Genomic DNA, 21,449 nt, shown 5'->3' on the forward strand with positions numbered 1-21,449 from the left:
GTTGGTGGGAATGTGAACTGGTGCAGACACTCTGGAAAACTGTGCAGAGTTTCCTCCAAGAGTTAAAAATAGATCTGCCCTATGACCCAGCAATTGCACTGCTGGGGATTTACCCCAAAGATACAGATCCAATGAAACGCCGGGACACCTGCACCCCGATGTTTAGAGCAGCAATGTCCGTCCACAATAGCCAAACTGTGGAAGGAGCCTCGGTGTCCATCGAAAGATGAATGGATAAAGAAGATGTGGTTTATGTATACAATGGAATATTACTCAGCCATTAGAAACGACAAATACCCACCATTTGCTTCAACGTGGATGGAACTGGAGGGTATTATGCTGAGTGAAGTAAGTCAATCGGAGAAGGACAAACATTATATGGTCTCATTCATTTGGGGAATATAAAAAATAGTGAAAGGGAATAAAGGGGAAAGGAGAAAAATGAGTGGGAAATATCAGAAAAGGAGACAGAACATGAGAGACTCCTAACTCTGGGAAATGAACAAGAGGTGGTGGAAAGGGAGGTGGGCGGAGGCTGGGGGTGACTGGGTGATGGGCACTGAGGAGGGCACTTGATGGGATGAGCACTGGGTGATATGCTATATGTTGGCAAATTGAACTCCAATTAAAAAAAAAGACAATGCAATGAGAAAAGAATAATCTTTATAACTAATGGTGCTGGAAAAACTAGATATATCCCCATTTAAAAGAATGAAATTGGACCAAAAATCAAAGTAAGTGCTGAATTTATAAAATTCTCAAAAGAAAATATAGGAGTAAATCTTTATGACATTGAATTAGGCAATAAAATTACTTAGATATGTTACCAAAAGCATAAGCAACCAAAAAAAATGTATAAAGTGGACATTCTCAAAATTTAAAACTACTGTGCTTCAAAGGACAACAGATCAAGAAAGTAAAAAGACAACCCACAGAATGCTAAAAAAAAAAAAAGTTTGTTACTCAACTATCTGATAAGAAACTTGAATCCAGACAATAAAAAGAACTCTTATAACTGAATAATAAAGACAACCCAATTTAAAAATGAACAAAGGATATGAATAGATATTTTTCCAAAGAAGATATGCAAATCATTAGTAAGTTTATGAAATGATGCTTAACATCATTAGTCATCAAAGAAATGAAAATCAAAACTATAATAAGATACCACTTTATCCCCACCAGGATGGCTATAATCAGAAAGACAGATAAAAGTGTTGCCACAGACAAGAAAAAAAATTGAAACCTTTTGTACACTGCTGCAATGTGAAGCAATACAGTCACTTTGGAAAGTACTTTGGCATATATTATCAAAAAAGTAAACCCAGTAATTCCACTCCTAATTAAATTCCCAGGAGAATTTCCAGTAAACTGTTACTGAAAATATCTTATGATCAACTAATTCAGTTAGAACTTTATTTTCTTATATACTGAATTCATTGTTTTTGTTTTATTTAATCAGTTCCTTAGTTATGAGCACCAATTATCCCTATGACAAATTATCATTTTCTATCCTCCATATCTATTCTTTTCTTCTGTGTATTGAAACGAAATCATCTCAGACCTTTCATCAATATTAGCAATTCAATCTTCAGCTATTTTCCACTATATTTTGAGGTCATACAAATGTAGTTTTATGCTTCTGCATGCTTTGATAGTTCTATACCTCTTTTCAAAATCATTCTAATATTTTATTGTCTTGAATTTGTGCTACTGCTTTACTGGATTCAAATTCTTAAATTCTTCTATACTATAAAGTACTCACGGGAAATTTTCTTCTCCTTGGGAGTATTTTCCCTGCAAACACAACAGGGTGTTTCTTTGAGGGTGGTTCTTTTATGCATATTATCTGACCTCCTTATTTCCTTCTGTGTGATTTTCAACATCAATTATTAAATATTTTAAATATTCAGAGGGCATAAGGAATAATAAATATGCTGAACGTTAGCAACTGATCACTCAGAAAATGAAGGCCTGTGCACTCTCTCCTGATCTCATTCCAACAGCTTCAAATTCCATCATGCCCCACTTGCTAGGATGAGCATTTAAAAACCTTTTAACTAAATACATACATACATACCTTTAAAATAGGCATCATAATGGTCAATGACTTAAAGTAGAAGATGGTCTTACGAGTTAACAGACAGCAAAACTTAAAGGAAAACAGGAACTGTAAAAAGGAACCAAATGGATATTCTGGAACTAAAACTGAAATAGAATTCATTCTAGGGACGCCTGGGTGGCTCAGTGGTTGAGCGTCTGCCTTCAGCTCAGGGTGTGATCCCAGAGTCCGGGATCAAGTCCCACCATCAGGCTCCCTGAGAGGAGCCTGCTTCTCCCTCTGCCTAGGTCTCTGCCTTCTCTCTGTCCCTCATGAATAAATAAGTAAAATCTTAAAAAAAAATTCATTCTATATTCATTCTATGGATTTAAAAGAAGACTTTGAACAGCACAATGAACTTGAAATCAATAAATAAAAATTATCTAATCTGAAGAATGAAAGAACAAAAATAAGAGAAAAATGAGCAGAGTATGAGGAATTGAGACAGATCAAATATTCTAAAAACATTTAACTGACATCTAGAAATAAAAGAAACTGCAACAGAAAAAGTTTCTGAAACAATGTCAGCCAAAAATTTCCTAAATTTGATGAAAGACAACTGAAGCACAGGTCAAAAGGTACAGCAAATCCCAAAAAGGATAAATATAAATCATATCTAGGAACATCATAAATTACTGAAAACCAAAAAACAACGAGAAAATGTCTAGCAGCCAGAGGAAAAAAGGTACACTAGATATGAAAGAAGTATAATGGGATTACATCTGAGTTTATCATCACAAATAATGTAAGTCAAAAGAAAATAAAATATCTGTAAAGTACCAAAATTTGATAGTTCCTAATGACATTAAACATGTCTACCTTATGACATTATAACCAACCATAAGTTTTACCTGAGGAATGAAAACATATGTACACAAAATGACATAAACAAGAATGTTTATAGCGGGGCTTCTCACAATAGCTGAAAGCAGTATATTTAACCCTTATATCCATCAAGAAACAAATGATAAACACAAAGTTGTACACACAATTGTTTTTATATACATAATAACTCAGCAACAAACTAACTGTATATGAAACAACATAACATGGGTGTATTTATCATATTGCCTAAGAGAATCAGAACACAAAAGAATACATACTGTATGATTCCATTTCTGTAAAATTTTTAGAAAAGGCAAAACTAATTTATAGTAACAGAAATCTTAAGAGTTGACTATAGGAAGTGGGAAAACATTTAAGAGAACAAGAATCAATTTTCTGATACAGCTGTATTCTAATATTTTATTTTGAATCTTTTGTGTTCATATGATTTAGGATTTTCTCTTATAAACATCTCACAACTAAGTTTTCTTTTTCTTAATTGCATGACTTGTTATTTAACTATTTCATTTGGTTCATTTTAATTTACTGGTATTACTGTTGTTCTTCGTTTTTCTGACTTATTTTATGCCTTGTATCTCCCTAATTATTATATGCTTTTATCCAGACTTCTACTGAATTATTTCCTTTATATTTTGGTTTCTTTTGTTTTGGAAGTCATATATACTCTCTTCTTTGATTATCCTTGAATTTTTAACATATCCACGAATTCTAAATGGAATTCTCTTCCGTTTTGCTAAAGAGTACAAGAACCTCTGAATGCTTCGATTCTAGTTATCCCCTTCCCATCTCAAATGTCGTTACCCCGTACTTATTTTCACCTTGTTTTTCCCCTATTAATCAAGCAAATTAAGTTTTACTACTAAGTTTTATAAAGTAATTGTTTATTTAGATACATAGAACATATCTATCATTTCTTTATCAGATCTCAACACTTTCCAGTGAGTTCAGGTTTTGTCTTTCTCAACTCTTTTAATAAGTTCTATCAGTGTAGATCTGTTTAGATTACTACCTAACTCTATTTATTTTCACCTTTGCCTGGTATACCTTTGTCCATCCTTTTACTTTCATCATTTTGAGAATCTTGTAGATATGGGATGCCTGGTGGCTCAGAGAAATGTTTTCTCCCTCAGCCCACGTCAGGATAGAGCCTGATGGTGGGTTCCCTGCTCAGCAGAGAGCCTGCTTCTTCCTCTCTTCCCCACTCCTGCTCTCTCTCTATCTCTCTCTCTCTCTCTTTCTGAAATAAAGTCTTCTAAAAAAAAAATCATGTAGATATTATTTAACTGAACTTCTTGAAAAATTCATTTGGAGAATTTAATTGATGAGGTTAATCTATTTTTATTAATTTTAAATAGCAGTACTTATTTCTTATATTTTCATATTTTTCATTTATTTTACTCTGAAACTCATTTTTTCCTTTCTTAGTTTTCATTTGTTAAAGGCTTCCTAAGCCACTTTAAAAGATAAAAGTGATTCTATTTTTGTTATTATTATGGTTGTCTATTAGACACACACAATCATGTTTATTTACCCAAATTGATTGACTTTGACAAATATCTATATTCTACCAATTCAAGAAAAATATAGCTCCCTGCCTTTCCTGTAGGCTCCACCAAAATAACATTCTATTTATTTCTCCCATTTGTTTCTCCCATTTTCAAACATGAATTCTGATCATATACCATTTTATTTTTATTTTTGATAGTCTTAATTCCATGCAAAATAGTCTCTTCTATATATATTTGTCTGTGACTTTTGTCAGGCTTCATGATATGTAATTATTTTTACTGTGGTAAACCTTACATATAGAATACATGCATTTGAAGTATACAGTTGCATAAGTTTTGATAATACTACTACCAAAAGAAGATACAGAATATTTGCATCATCTCCCAAGAGTTCCCTTGTGCCTTTTCTTTGAAAACCCACCACACACCCTCCTGGATCATGGCAACCACTAATCTGATACCCACATAGAGTGGTTTGCATTTTCTAGAATTTGATATAAATGGGATATAAAACAGTATGTCCTCTTTTATGTAAGGTTTCATTCAGCATATTATTTTAACAATTGATCTATAAAAGTATCTGTGTGAACATATGTTTTCATTTCTCTCAGATAAATATCTGGGATTGGTATTAATGGAACTGGAAAGTATATGCTTACCTTTATTTTAAAAAACCTGACAAACTCTTTCCCACAATAATTGTACTGTTTTACATTGCAGTAGAGTATATAAGCATTCTAGTTGCTCCACATCCTCATCATGAGTTAGTACTGTCAATACTCTTTAAGTATTGTCAACTTGTTAAAATCCAGCTGTGACAGAGGCTGTTACTGTGGCCTCATTGTGATATTTTGCACTTCCCTAATGACTAATGAAACTGATCATCTGTCACAAACCTATGGATCATTCCTATATCTTATTTTTGAAGCACATGTTCAAGTCTTTAGACTATTTTTAACTGAACTGCTTAATTTTATTAACTACAGGGTTCTTAAAATATTGTTTTCAAGTCCATTATCAGTCATCAGTATTACAAATTATTACACAAATACTGTTTCCCAGGGTGTGGTATGCTTTTAGTTTTCTGAGCAAGATCTTTTTTAAAGTAGAAATTTTCAATTTTGGTGAACTCCATTTTACCCTTTTTCTTTTTTTAAATAGTTTATGCTCTTAAGTCCCATCTAAGAAATTTTTGCGAAGATTTTCTCTCAGGTTTTCTTCTACAAACTTAATAGTTTTACTCTTTATGATGAGCTAGCTATATGACCCACTTCAAGTTCAATCTTACTCAGAATATAGGGTAAAGGTCAAAGTTCTCTTCTTCTTTTTAGATTTTTTAATTTATTTATGAGAGAGAGAGAGAGCATGAGCACACACATGCGCACAAGCAAGGGGAACAGCAGGCAGAGAGAGAAATGGGTTCCCTGACAAGCAAGAAGCCCAATGCAGGACTCAATCTCAGGACCCTGGGATCATGACCTGAGCCTAAGACAGATGTTTAACCAACTGAGCCACCCAGGCATCCTAAGTCCTCTTGTTATATAAGGCTACCTAATTGTCCCAATGTCACTTGTTTAAAAGACCATGCTCAATCCTACTCGATTATCTCAGTACTTATGTAGAAAATCAACTGACCTATATGTGTAGATCTTTTCCTGCATTTTTATTTGGTTTTATTGATCTCTTGATCTTTACACTAACAGAGCAATGTCATGATTATTTTAGTCTTGAAATCATATAGAATAAGTTCTCCAGCTTTGTCATTCTTTTTCAAAATTGTTTTGTCATCCTAGGTATTCTATATTTCTATATAAATCTTAGTTATTAGCTTGTGAATTTCTACTAAAAATCTGCTGTGATATTCATTGGAATTGCACTCAATCTATAGATCTAATTGGAGGAGAACATCTCAGCAATACAAAAACATGTATTGGAAAAAAAGAAAAAGAAAACATGTATCTCTCTTCATTTATTTAGGTATTTTTCAATTCCTTGTAGTTGTGTACAGGTCTAACACATATTTCATAAAGTTATCCCTAAGTGAGGTGCTTGGGTGGCTCAGTTGGTTAAGTATGTGACTTCTGATTTCAGCTCAGGTCATGATCAAAGAGTTGTGAAATGGAGCCCCTCATTGGGCTCTGTGCTGGGTGTGGAGCCTGCTTAAGATGCTCTCTCAATTAATTAATTAATTAAACTCATCCTTTAGTAGTTCATGTTTTAGTATGTTACATTATTACCCATTGCATATTAAAGCACTTCAAAACCTAGCACTTAAAAATAACAGTTATAATCAGAGTTTCTAACAAAACCGGTTTCAAGAACTGCTTAGCTGGGTGGTTCAGATAGGGTATCTTCATGAAGTTATAGTCAATCTGTTGGCCAAAGCTGTGGTCACCTGAAGACTGAAATGGAATTGAAAGATTTGTTTCCAAGGTCACTCACATAATTAGTAGCAAGGATCAGTTCCTAACTGTAGACTGCAGGCTTCAGGGGGCTTTCTCACAGGGCTACTCACAAATGGCAGCTTGCTTCTCCCAGAAACAGTGATCTGAGAGAGCTAGCAAGTGAGAAATTACTTAAGGTGGAAACTGCAGTCTTTCATAACTTAATTTTGGAATTGACATACTATCACTTCTGGCATGTCTTATACACAGACCAAGATGGGTAAAATGCAAGAGACTACACAAAGTTGTGAATACCAAAATATGAGGATAACTGGAGACTATCGAGGAGGCTGACTGCCAAAGATGTATAAATGAAATTCATAGATTTCATTTTCCACATGTCCATGGCTAAAATATAGATTTTTGTGAATTTACCTGGTATCCTGTGAGACTGTTGGAATTTACTTTCTATATCAAAGAGCATATTTTAAACTCCTTAGCACTTTCTATATAGATGATCATTTGTCTACATCTTCCTTTTCAATCTATGTACCTTTTATTTCTTTTTGTTGCCTTATAGCACTGTGTATGACTTTCAGTAGAGGGTTAAATCTGAGTGGCAAAAACAGGTATCTTTGCCTTGTCTCAATGTCAGAGAAGCAGTATTCAATCTTTCATCATTGAGTATGAAGAATGCTATAGGATTTTCATGCATATTCTTTATAAAACAGAGATTGCCTTCTATCTCTAGGCTCCTATAAGTTTTTAAATAGGAATGAATGAAGAATTATGACAAAATCTTTTTATCAACTGAGATGTCATATGCTTTTTCTTTTTTAGATGGATAATAGAGTGAGTTATATTGATTGATTTTCTATTATCAAACCAATCTTTCCTGGAATAAACTCCACTGGATTTCATGTCTTCTCCTTTAATATATTGGTGAATTTAGTTAGCCCTTCTTTTGTTAAGGCTTTTTATGTCTATTATTGTGAGGTATGTTGGTCTGTAGTTTTTTTGTAATGTTTTTGTCTGACTCTGGTATTAAGAGTATACTGGCCTCAAGATATGATTTGCATAGAGTACCTTGCTCCTATATTTTCTGAAAGAGTTGAAGAGAACTGGCATTATTCTTTCCTTAAATGTTCCTTAAATAAAATTTACTATTAAAGCTATCTGGGTCTGGGCATTTCTTGTATGGGGTAAGACTTTACTTTTGAATCTGTTATTGTTAATAGATATAGGAGTGACCACATTTTCTATTTTTCCTTGGGCCAACTTAGTTTGACATTCAAGGAATTTGTCCATTTCATCTAAGTTTTTAATTTATTGACACAAGTGTTCATAATATTTCCTTAATCTTTTGATGTCTATCTTGTTCATTCCAGTTAACAGTATTTGTGCCTTCTCTCATATTTCTTGATCAGAAGGATAGGACTGCACTAATACAGCAGCCACTAGCCACATGTGGCTCTCAATTTGATCTGACTGAATCAGATTAAAACTTCAGTTTTCCAATTTTCAGTAACTTTCAGGTGCTTAACAGCCATATGTTGCTAATGGCTACAGTTTTAGAGAGCATAGCTGGAGAACATTTTTATCTTCACAGAAGGCTCTATTGGACAGAACTAGAGCTTTATCAATTTCATTGCTCTTTTGAAAAATCAGGTTTTTGTTTTCACTGATTTTCTCTACTGTTAATCTACTTTGTATTCACATATTGTAGCTCCTCATTTCTCTTTACTTATTTTGGGTCTAAAATGCTCTTCTTATAGTTTCATAAGGTAAAAGCAATCATTTTGACTTCTTCTTCTAATATAAGGATTTAAAGCCATCAATCTTCAGGCAGCCTGGGTGGCTCAGCGGTTTAGCGCCGCCTTCAGCCCAGGGCCTGATCCTGGAGATCCAGGATCGAGTCCCAAGTTGGGCTCCCTGCATGGAGCCTGCTTCTCCCTCTGCCTGTGTCTCTGCCTCTCTCTCTCTCTCTCTCACTTTCTCTCTCTCTCTGTTTCTCATGAATAAATAAAATCTTAAAAAAAAAAGCTATCAATTTTCTTCTAAACACTACTTTAGTTGCATTATTCAAATTATGGTATTTCCATTCTCATTCAGATCAAAATAGTTTTAAGTTGCCCTTATGAATTCTTTAACTCATAAGTTATTTATAGATGTGGCTTATTTTCAAAATATTTGAGTATTTCTCGAGGGGTGCCTGGCTGGCTCAGTCAGAAGAGCAAGCGACTCAATCTCATGGTTTTGAGTTCAAGCCCATGTTGGATGTAGAGATTACTTTAAAAAAAAATATTGGAGGACTTCTCAGGTATCTTTCTGTCACTAATTTCTATTTTAATTCCATTTGGGCAGACTTAAATTCCATTTGGAATCTCAGTGGAATTCCATTAATTGCACTTGGTCAGGTTAAATTTTCAATCACTTGTGGGACCATACTGAGGCCTGAGGTTAGGAACATTAAGGCAGGCATTGTCAGCATGGTGAGAGTAAGTTATATCGAGCCCACAGCACTTCTCTGACAATTGCTGATCTTTCATCTTCTTCATAAACATGGCCTGAGGATAGACTGAATGTCAAAAGCATGGGTTCAAATTCAAGTGAGATTCTTCTCTTCTACCCTTTCCCTCTCTTCCTCCTACCATCTTATTCCTTCTCCTTACCAGGGCAGGTAAGGATCTTTGCAAAAGTGGGGCTGCAGTTCATGCTTCCAAGAACTCCAATTTCTCCCCACTCCTCTAATTTCCTCCCTGCCAAGTAACAGAGAACAGTCACTAGAGAGAGAAGGTGGGAGCAAAAGAAAAACCACACTAATTTTGTCTTAATTGTGAAGGTCACACACTGTCACTTCTGTCCATTCCATTTGTTAGAAGTGAGTCATTAAGTCCAGCACATGTCTTTTGAAGGGAAGACTATCAAAGAATTTGTGGACATATTTTAAGCCACCAGAACAATGCCTTAATTTTTACTTTAAATAGTCATGTATCTTTTTAAAAGAAATTAAAAGGAAATATGTATAGTCATTTATTTTTATACATGGTTATTATTTCTGTTTATTTCTTCCAATAATTCATGGATCAGCAAACTAAAAGAGTCCTTGGGCCAAATCAAACCCGCTGTCTGTTTTTGTATGGCCTGCATGCTGGGAATGGCTTTTACATTTTTAAATGGTTGAGGAAAAAAAAAAATGGAAGAATATCTTTGTGACATGCAAAAATCATATGAAATTTAAATTTCAGTGTCCATAATAAAATTTTATTGGAATACAGTCATGCTCATTTATTTATGTATTGTCTATGGCTCCTTTCACAGTGCAGCTAAGATATTTCAACAGAGACCATAAGATTCCCAAAGCCTAAAACATTTACTATCTGACCCTTTGCAGAAAAGTGTACCAACACTTACTTAGTATTAATCCAAGTTACCATCTGATGCCATTTCCCTTTAGCCTAAATAACTTCCATTATTAGGGTGCCCAGATGATTCAGTCGATTAAGTATCTGACTTTTGATTTCAGCTCAGGTCATGATGTCAGGGTCATGAGATTGAGCCCCATGTCAGGCTTAGTGCTGAGCATGGAGCTCCCCTCACTGACTGCACACTTTCTCTAAAAAATTTAATAAAAAAAAAGTTGAGTTTTCTGATTAAAAATAAGAAACTCAATAATCATTTTTCATAGAATATGTATTATGATGACAAATTCCCTCAGATCGCTTTTATCTGAAAACATCTTTATTTTAGGTTCATTTTTTTTTAGGATTTTATTTATTTATTCATGAGAGACACAGAAAGAGAGAAAGAGAGAGAGAGAGAGAAAGAGAGAGGCAGAGACACAGGCAGAGGGAGAAGCAGGCTCCATGCAGGGTGCCCGATGTAGGACTCGGTTCCCGGACTCCAGGATCAGGCCCCGGGCCAAAGGCAGGTGCTAAACCGCTGAGTCACCCAAGGATACCTTAGGCTCATTTTTTAAGAATATTTTTGCTAACTGATAAACACTGTGGATAATACATTGTAGCAACACTAAATTCTGTTATGTTTTCTGAAAACTGTTGATTTTTCTCCTAACAGATGGTTAACTTGTCGGACCCAAACTAAAAATATAGAAATTTTGCCTGAAAGTTGGATTTTGTTTAGGGGTTAGGAGAGGCCAGCAGTGTTTTGGTTTATTTTAAGAGAGGGCAAGATTTTATTTATTTTATTTTATTTTATTTTATTTATTTTATTTTATTTTTTTATTTTATTTTATTTTATTTTTTGAGGGCAAGATTTTAATTATGCTTTTTGGGTATCTTTCTGTCTTCCCTGCTTTAATAAAATAGATGTTAATCATATCATTATTCCCCTTATTTAATATGCCATATTTTCTCTTGCTTGCTTTCAAGATTTTCTCTTTATTTTTGGTATTTAGCAGTTTGCCTACAATGTTCCTAATAATGGCTTTCTTTTTTATTTATTCTACTTGGAAGTCACTAATCTTCTTGGATCTCTAAGTCACTAATCTTCTTGTTTTTTTGTTTGTTTTTTTGTTTTGTTTTGTTTTTTAACCAAACAGGAAATGTTTTTGACCACGATTTCTTCAAATATTTCTTTGCCTCTTTCTCTCTCCCCTCTACCTGTGGGATTCCAACTAAGGCAGGAGCTATGCAGAGATACAAAAAGCCTTCTGTCAAAAAAGTAGCAAACTTGCAAATTTCACCCACTGCAATTTTTATCTTTCAAAGGTTGTCTCCCATTTGGTTTGCATGGCTTTGCTGACCAGCTTCCCTGCGTACTCACATCTGTCAGCCAGGTATGGCTGGCACAATTCATACTCTAACTTTGGGTTTTAGCTCTTGGGCAGCTTACTCAGTTCCAGGACTTTCCTCCTAAAGTCCAAGTTGTTTCCCAATCCTCAACTTTATTCTCTGATACCTCAAGCCAGTATGGTGGTGATTTTTCTATCCCTGGGGTAATCGGAGTTGAGAAGCACCTTGTTCAGAAAGCCACAGATTCACAATTCTTATCCACTACTTTACTTACTTCAAAGAATAAACTCTCCTCTGATTTCTGCTTCTTTTTTTGGTCTTAGTGTTTAGTCTTTTTCCAGTGCTTTCGAATCATTTTGGTTTTTTAAAATTTCCTCCAAGTTTTATCATTGTTATCTGTGGAAAGGTTCATTCACCTTGCCAATTATCCATTACCTAAAGTAGTAGTCCCCTGGTTTTTAAAAAAAGTCTCCCAGACTTGAATTTGTAATTTTATACATTATAAAATGTTAATTATTGGTAGCACTATAATAGAAAATGGAATAAACTACCTAAAATAATGGAAAAGTTCCAAATTCTATAGATTTGCATATAAACACAGATAAATGTATAATTTCCTCATGCAGCCTATGTTGTACTTGGGTGCCTTACTATTCTTTACAAAACTGGAATGCCAAAAAAAAAAAAAAAATTGAATGCCTTCAGGCCTGGTGTTGTCAGACTGAAGGTCACGAAAATCAACGAAACAAATAAATGACTTGCCAACTATTTAGAAGTTGAAAATAATTAATTTGAACTCCCAAAAAAGATTTGTAGGTGGTTTTAAATAATGTCTCATGGATTAAAAGATTTAGAAAAGGCAGATAAGTAATTGAAATGAAGACTCTGTATACCTTTTAGAAAGAACAACAATAATTAATGTTAACACTTCAGGATGATCTTTTTAAAATGAAATACTTACCTTTGTTCTTTCTAAAATGAGAGAACATTTTAATTGTATTTTTCAAAACGCATCACACATTTTCTTATACCAAAACAGCAAAAATAAGAACTGAAGAAAGAATCCACAACATTTGCTTTCAGAAATTCTATTTAACATTCTTTCACTTATAATTGGATACTAAAATTTCATGGAATTTTAATCACAAAACTGTGAAATTAACAAAGTAAATGTATGGTGATTTGTAAAAAAAGCTCAAAATATAAGTAATTTAGGTCCATTATATGCAAATGCTGAGTTGGGCTTTGAGTATTCTGAAAGATCTATTTTCACTATAGCAGTAGCCAAATAACTATAATCCCACAACAGGCAAAAGAACCATTTTCATTCAGAATGAGTATAACAAATAGAAAAGAGGAAATGGAAACCAAGGGCATCTTTTCACACTAATTTTATTTAAAAAAAAAAAGAATATCCACCATGATTCTCATTCTTCCTTAAGCCAAAACATTAATGTGGTGGCTTTGCTCCAAATCAGACAGTAAAGTCTGATAGAACTGCAATCAAACTAAGTGGATTAAGCAATGTTACACAAAAGCAACACTGCTGATGTTGAAATTCAAGCATAAGCAAGCATAAAAATCAGCCAAAATTAGAAAGGGGCAGAGGAAACTTTTGGCAGTATTGGATATGGTAATTAGCTAGATTGTGTTAATGATTTCACAAATGAATCCATGAATGAATCACATGTCAAAACTTACTCTATGCTTTTACAAGCAATTTTACCTCAATTAGATTTCAATAAAGCTTTTTAAAAAAAATAGGAAAAAAATCGTAACTCATTTTTAACCATCACTCAGCTACTTTAAAGACAAAACTGGAAACTAATTCAGAACCTAAAACCAAGTATAATTAACAACCTAAGGATCACAGGCAAATACTCATCCAAGTTCAAAGAAGAGGTATATCAACTGTTTCAAAAAAATATATAGTTTCAATGGAAATATCCTAAGACTGATCATAGGATTATGTCTCACATTGCCTATGCAATTTATGTCCCACCCTGGTGCAGAATGCTCCTGGTTTCCATTTCCAAACAGATATGTGATGACACACAGTTTATCAGGATTTGCAGCCTTACTGTACTTCTCTTCCTTGCACCTCTGCAGAATCTCTAAGCTCCTCTGGTGGACTGGGTGTTGGAGAAAGCTAAAACTATCCATACTTTTCAAAATTGCACATGGCGCTGTATCATCATGTCCTTAGGAAGCAAATGAAAAACAAAAAATGGAGAAAAGAAAAAGATATTATATAAGCCCAAACCAATAGATAATCAAGGACAATGCTGCCAACTATCTTAAGAATATGTAAAAATGTATCAAGTAATATGGGTTAAATGTGAATAACTTTTTAAAATTGACTTGAGGAAATTACACAAAAATAAAAGGAAAACATAGAGGACTTTTTTAGGTATTCAAAGTACCTCATTCAGCACTGAAAGTGTGAGTTAATATTAAAAATTTCTGATTTAAAATACAAGGGAAATTTCAAAACAATTTGTACGGTTATTCTTTTGTAACAGACCCATTTTTATCAGGTCTGAAATATAATTTGCATATAGTTGGCAACAATGCAAGGAACAATGATGGAACACCAAAGAGAAATATACCCAAATCAATTTACCAAAAGTTAAATAATTCTTTCACAAATCTTGCAATTTACCACACTTGTAGGAATTCCAACAAGTGTGTCAATGTTTAAAGGGCAAGAAGAAAAGCACCACAGAACAGGAAAACCCAGCAGCACTTTGGTATTTATAAATCTGGAAAGAAAGTTGGAAAATGTACCTCACCACCACTTAGTCAAGTGAGAAAGAATCAACTATGGTGGGAAAGGGAAGAGAGCATGTTTAAGTAAGAATCAAGGCCCCAGATAAGTGCTACTGAAACAGTGAGTCACTCTAGCAATAAAGAGGATTGGGGGTCGGTCAGTACCATTAATATTAGCAACACATGGATGTAAAAGAGAATAGGCATCTCCAGGATTGGGGGTAGGTGGATATTAAGTATCATTTACTCAAAGAATATCTCTGCAATTAGGACATTTAATTCAAATTTGTGTAGGTTTGCCTTAAAAAAAAGGGGGGGCGGGGGGAGTTTAACAACAGGCAGAGATAAAGGAAGCAACAATGAATAAAGTTTCATTAGTGCATTTTACTGTGTAATTAGAAATGAGATACTACCTATGAATAGTTCTCAATGCAGAATTATTTAAAAAGTTAAATAGAGGCAGACGGTTCAGTGAGGTTTGCAAAGCATGGTTTAGTCTAACTATAATTCCTTAAACTAGATGACTGGATCCAGAGATTAAGCACATACATTTTAGCTAAGAAAATGGAATCTTATGATATATCAGATAATAATGTAAATAGTAGGTTTTTAAAATAAAATAGATTTGAAAATTATTTTCATATCCAATATTTTTAAAGTAGTCTAATAAACACGATCTCATTCATCCAATGTGGAGAGCTCACAGCTACAAATTTTCAATGTTTCAAAAGGATACAAATATTATCAAGTTACCCATCATTTCTTAGTCAAATATCTCAGTAAAAATATTCTGTGCTGGGACATCTGTGTGGCTGGCTCAGTGGTTGAGCATCTGTCTTTGGCTCAGGTTGTGATCCCAGAGTCCTGGGATAGAGTCCTCCATCAGGCTCCCTGCAGGCTGCCTGTTTCTCCCTCTGCCTATGTCTCTGCCTCTGTGTGTGTGTGTGTGTCTCTCATGAATAAATGAATGAAATTTAAAAAAAATTCTGTGCCCATTATCTGTAATCCTGATGGGCTGCTTGATGAAAGAATGCATAGACTCAGATTAGCCTATACTTGGTTAGTTGGTGGTGCTGGTAGAAGGGGACCATTGGAGGAAAAAAAAAGACACTGGTAAGTTCTATTTATACTCTATCCAAATTGTAATTTTAAAGAGTTATCACCTTTTAGGCTATCTTGATAATCTGCCAATCAGAAATAATTTTAAGGAGATTATAGTATTAAAATGTTTTATGTAAAAGTTCAGGATATTAAATATACTAAATTAGTAAGCAGTTTGAAGAAATCACTTGACATTACTACAGCCACTGCACTCTTTTATTTAACAAATTGTAGTAATGCCATTTGGATATGTGTAATTTTGTATTTGTATTTATTTTATCTATCATCATCATACCTACCTTATTTTTTTTTAACTTCTGTTCTTTCATTCTGCTTTCTATGCCTTCTTTTAACTCATTATTTTAGACTATAATATTATTTCCAAACCTTAAACTGCTCTTCCTCTCGTTTGCTCTAACAACTCCCTCTTAAGGTGGTTAGGTTTCCTAGGATGGTTTATAAGCACATTTTCAGTGAGAGTTATTGTGTAAGGAGTCTCATAAACTCTTAAAAGACATAATAGTGTTGGTTTATGCTAGTTCCTAGTCTAGTTTTGTTACATTCTTAGCCTGAGATTATGCACCAAAAAGATAGCATAAATTCATACCCCATAGCTATGCATGATAAAGATTAACAGGGCACGCTGATTTTTTTTTTAAAGGTAACTTAAGAAAAATCTATCTGAGGTCTAATACAGATTGCTAAGGTCCTTCCTGTTTCTCTGCTCAAGGCCAGTGGCAGAAATTCTCAATTATCTTTTCAGTGACAGAAAAGTCCAAGCTCTTTAAAGATACGTCACCACATAACAGAATTCAATCCTAGTTGCTCATTCAAACCTTAAGGCATGTCTCTGATCCTAAAGCAGTTTCTGTAATGCCAACTCCCAGCCCTTAATGGCCATTAAGGATATATCTCACACATGGTAACATCCACCAATTTCACATGTGATGAGCTTAAACAAGTATTTACATCCATGTAATCTTCAATCAAGACGTAAAACATTTCCATTATCTCAGTAAGTTATTTCATCTCCTTCATAGCCTTTGCAGAAGCAATCAAGTTATGGTTTCTATCACTATATATTATTTTGTCTGCTCTTAAACTACATGAATCATATACTATGCATCCTTTCATATCTGGCTTTTTTTGCTCAATATTTTTATAACTCATTATGATACCCATTATGAAAATCAGTAGTTTTGTTCTTTTTTACTGCAGAATAATGTTACACAGTAGGAATGTATCACAACTTGGTTACCCTTTCTTCCTGGTGGATTTTTGGGTGTTTCCAACAGGGGGCTATTAAGAATAAAGACACTATGGAGCATTCTTTTTTGGGTTTGTGTATAACTGTTCCATTGAAATATAAACAACAACAACAAAAAAGAAATATAAACCACATATATACAATTCACCTATTTAAAGCGTACAATTCAATTTTCAGTATAATTCCCAAAGACTGCTGAACCATCACCACAATCAATTTTAGAATACCTTCAACATACCAAAAAGAAAACCCATCCTTTTTAACTATCCTTTCCCTCATTATCTCCCAGCTTGCCTACTCCAGCCCAAGGCAAACAGTAATCTCTATTCTCCCTCTACAGATTTGCCTATTCTAGACATTTCACATAAATGCAATCAGACATTTGTGATTTGTAATACATGCAATATGTGGTTTTTTGTGTCTGACTTCTTTCAGTTAACAAAATGCTTTCAAGTTTCATTCATGTTATACAATGTACTAATACTTCATTCCTTTATATGGCAAAATTTACTCCACAGTATGAGTATAACCACATTTTGTTTATACATCCAACAGCTGATGGACATTTAGGTTGTTTCCAGCTTTTGGCTTTCAGGAATAATGTTGCTAGGAATACTGTGTACAAGTTTTGGTTTGAACACCCATTTTCAATTTTGAGGGGCATCTACCTAAGAGTGGAATTGCAGGGTAATATGTAACTATGATGGAGTTTAACAAAGAGGTTGCAGTATTTTACATGTCCACCAACAGCATACAAGGTTTCCAATTTCTCCACAGCTTTATCAATATCTGTTATTACTTATCTTTTCTTACTGTAGCCATCCTAGTAAAAGTGATGTGGTATTCACAATGGTTTCCATGTGCATTTCCCTGATGACAAATGGTGTTGAGTGTCTTTTCATGTGTTTGACTATGCATATCTTTTTTGAAGAAATATCTTTTCAGAACCTTTGCTTGTTTTTGGACTGGGCTATTAGTTTTATTAAGTTATGTGAGTCTGTATATATTCTACATACCAGTTCTTGATCATAATTTACAAACATTTTCTCTTATTCTGTAAGTTGTCATTTCACTTAATATGTCCTTTGGGGACAGCATTCATCCACTTCTGCTTTGGTTGCTTATGCTTTAGGTGTCATATTAAAGAATCTATTGGTATAATATATATAATGTAATAACATTTCTGGATTCCTTTATATGGGTTTTAGAATTAGCTTGTCAATTTCTGTATAAAAGTACCTGAGGTTTTTCACAAAGACTATGTTGAACCTGTATATCAAGTATTAACATCTTAAGGCTTCTAATGCATGGACACAGGATATCTTCCCATTCATTTAGGTATTTTTCAAGTTTCTTTCAACAGTGTTTTACAGTTTTCAGTGAGCAAGTCTTGTACTTATTTTGTTAAATTCATTAATAAATATTTTATATTTGCGGTGCTCCTGGAGCACTAACTTAATTTTGTTTTCAGGTTCTTTGCTAGTATGTAAAAACACAACTCATTCTGCATACCCATCTTGTGTCCTGCAACCTTAATGACCTCATTTATTACTTCTAATAGATTTTTGTCTGGATCCTTAGGATATCCTATACATAATATGTCGTCTGCAAAGAAAATGGTTTCTTCTTTTCCAATATAAATAGATGTCTTTTCTTTTTCTTGACTAATTGCTCTTACCAGAACTTCCAAGGAATGTTAAAAAGGCAAAAGCAGATATCCTTTTCTTATTTCTGATCTTGGGGGAAAGCATTCAGTCATTCACCACCAAGTATGACACAAGCTTTTGGTTTTTCACAGATACTCTTATTAAGATGAGGAAGTCCCCTTCTATTCCATTTGTTCATTGTTTTTATAATTTAAAAAATGAGAAAGTGTTAGCTTTAAATACTTCATTTATGAGGTGATGATGTGATTTTTGTATTACACTGATTTGTCTTTTTTTAAGTTAAAATAATCTTCATTCCTGGGTGAATTCTACTAGATTGTGGTACATAATTCTTTTTACATATTGCTGGATTTGGCTTACTAGAATTTTGCCACAGGTTTTTGTTGGGGGATCATGGTTTACTATTTTCATTTTTGTGAAGTCTTGTCTGGTATTCCAGGTAATACAGACCTCGCAGGATGAGAGTATTCCTTTATCTTCCATTCTTTGGAAAAGTTTATGAAGTTTTGGTGTTAATTCTTCTTGAAGTTTTTGTTAGGATTCATCTGTGAATTCACTGTTCCCTGGCTTTGCTTTGTAGAAGCTTTTTGTTGTTGTTGTTGTTGTTGTTGTTGTTGTTGTTACTAATTCAGTCTCTCTTGTTATAGGAGCTGGAGTTGGTTGCTTGTACCTTTCTAGGAATTTGTCCATTTCAACTAGCTTCTGATTTGCTGCCATATGAGTAGTGTAATCCTTTACAAAAATTAGTAATTTGAGTCTTCTCCTTTTCTTGATCTACCTCAAGGCTTCTCAATTTATCTTTTCAAAGAACCTACCTTTGGTTTTATTTGTTTTCTTTACTGATTTCTATTCTCTATTTCAGATCCACTCTTTACTATATTCTTCTTATTCCTTGCTTTGGGTTTATTTCGCTCTTTTTCTAAAATCTTAAGGTAGAGCATTAGGTTATTGATTTGAGATCTTCCTCCTTTTTACTAGAGCTATTTTGAAGCTATAAATTTCCCTCTAAGCATTGTTTCAGCTGCATCCTATTAAGTTTTAGTGTATATTTTTTTCCATTCATCTCAACCTGTTTTCTAATTTCCATTGTGATTGCTTCCTTGACCCACTGGTAATTAAGAAATGTGTTGTTGAGTTTCCATATATGTCTAATTCATGGTATTTTTGTTCCTCTATTCTTTCATTACTTTCTTCTTCTATATTAAACATTTTCTAGTATATTCTTACTTTTTTTGTCATTTATTTTACCATATTATTTTTTAGTTATTTTCTTAACAAACACCAAAGGAATTATACTTAGCATCTTATAACAATTGAGTCTGAATTTAAAATCACTTAATTCCAACAGCACATAAAAATGTTTCTATTATATAGCTCCATTCTCTTCCTCCACCTTTATGTTGCTGCTGTCATACAAATTACACCCTTAAAACGTCACGCCCATCAACAGAGTTTTACAATTACTGCTTTGTATGGTTGTCTTTTAAATCAGATTGGAGAAAAAAGTTACAAAATATAAAAAATATATTCATACAATACTTTATATTTAATATTATAGTTGCCTTCAATGACACTTTATTATTTCATGTGCTTTTCAAGTACTGTCTAGTTTCCTTTCATTTCAACCAGAAAAACTCACTGTGGTAATTCTTACAGGGCTGATCAGATAGTAATAGTTGCTCACGGTTTGTTTATCCATGAATGTCTTAATTATACCATCACTTTGAAGGGAAGTTTTGTTGAATAAAGAATTCTTTTATTTATTTAAGTTCAATTAATATAGTGTAGTATTAGTTTCAGAGGTAGTAAGTGATTCATCAGTTTTATATAATACCCAGTGCTCATTACATCATGTGCCCTCTTTAATGTTCATCACCCAGTTAACCCTCCCAAGCCCCTCCCATCCAGCAACCCTGTTTGTTTACTATGATTAAGTATTTCTTATGGTTTGTCTACCTCTCTGATTTCATCTTATTTTTCTCTCCTTTCCCCTATGATCCTCTGTTTTAATTCTACGTATGAGTAAGATCATATAATAACTGTCTTTCTCTGATGGACTTATTTTGCTTAGCATAACATCCTCTAGCTCCATCCACGTTGTTGCAAAGGGCAAGATTTCATTTTTGATGGCTGTGTAGTATTCCATTGTGTATATATAACAAATCTTATCTATCTATTGAAGGACATCTGGGCTTTTTCCATAGTTTGGCTATTGTGGACACTGCTGCTATAAACACTGGAGTGCAGATGCACCTTTGGATCACTACATTTGTATCTGTGGGGTAAATACCTTGTAGTGCAATTGATGGGTTGTAGAGTAGCTCTATTTTCAACTTTTTGAGGAACCTCCATACTGTGTTCCAGAGTGGCTGCACCAGCATACATTCCCACCAACAGTGTAACAGGATTCCCCTTTTTCTGCATCCTTGTCAACAAGTCAGTTTGCTGACTTGTTATTTTTAGCCATTCTGACTGGTATAAAAAGGTATCTCAGTGGTTTTGATTTGTGAATACAGAATTCTGATTGACTCTCCTTTATCTTTCTGCACTTTAAATATGTCAAGTATTGCCCTCTAGCCTCAATGGTTCCTGATGAATCAACTGTCAATCTTGTTGAGATTACTTTATACATGAATTACTTCTCTCCTCCTGCTGTCAACATTTTCTATCTCAGGATAATTTAATTATGATGAATCTAAGTTTGGATCCCGTGTAGTTTGCTGAACTTCTTAGATATATAGATTTGTCTTCTCCTCAAATGTCAAGAGTTTTTGGCCATTATTTCTTCAAATATTCTTACTACCCTTTTTTCTGTCTTCTGGACTGCCAAAAATTGGGGTGCTTTATGGTGTCCCACAGGTCTAAAAGCCCTGTTCATTCTTTCTTTTTTAAGATCTTATTTATTTGACAGAGAAAGAGAAAGTACAAGTAGGCAGAGTGGTAGGCATAGGGAGAGGGAGAAGTAGGCTCCCCATTGAGCAGAGACCCCAACGTGGGGCTCAATCCTAGGACCCTGGGATCATGCCCTGAATCAAAGGCAGACACTTAACTG

At 34.0% G+C, this 21,449-nt stretch overlaps 1 protein-coding gene across 12 annotated transcripts in view; it reads right to left on the reverse strand.

The window, feature by feature from the left end:
• The window catches only part of MYO9A (myosin IXA), a 263,388-nt gene that overhangs the window by 117,206 nt on the left and 124,733 nt on the right, over nucleotides 1-21,449 (reverse strand). For 11 of the 12 annotated variants that reach the window (XM_072809461.1, XM_072809467.1, XM_072809464.1 and 8 more), the window contains one exon: nucleotides 13,675-13,794. The exons of the other annotated variant lie outside the window; for it this stretch is intronic. In XM_072809461.1, the coding sequence (XP_072665562.1) occupies nucleotides 13,675-13,794 (120 nt within the window). The remainder of the gene's footprint in view (nucleotides 1-13,674; nucleotides 13,795-21,449) is intronic. 12 annotated transcript variants of the gene reach the window in all.

This window comes from Canis lupus, chromosome 32, assembly GCF_048164855.1.
Source record: "Canis lupus baileyi chromosome 32, mCanLup2.hap1, whole genome shotgun sequence".
Lineage (NCBI taxonomy): Eukaryota > Metazoa > Chordata > Mammalia > Carnivora > Canidae > Canis > Canis lupus.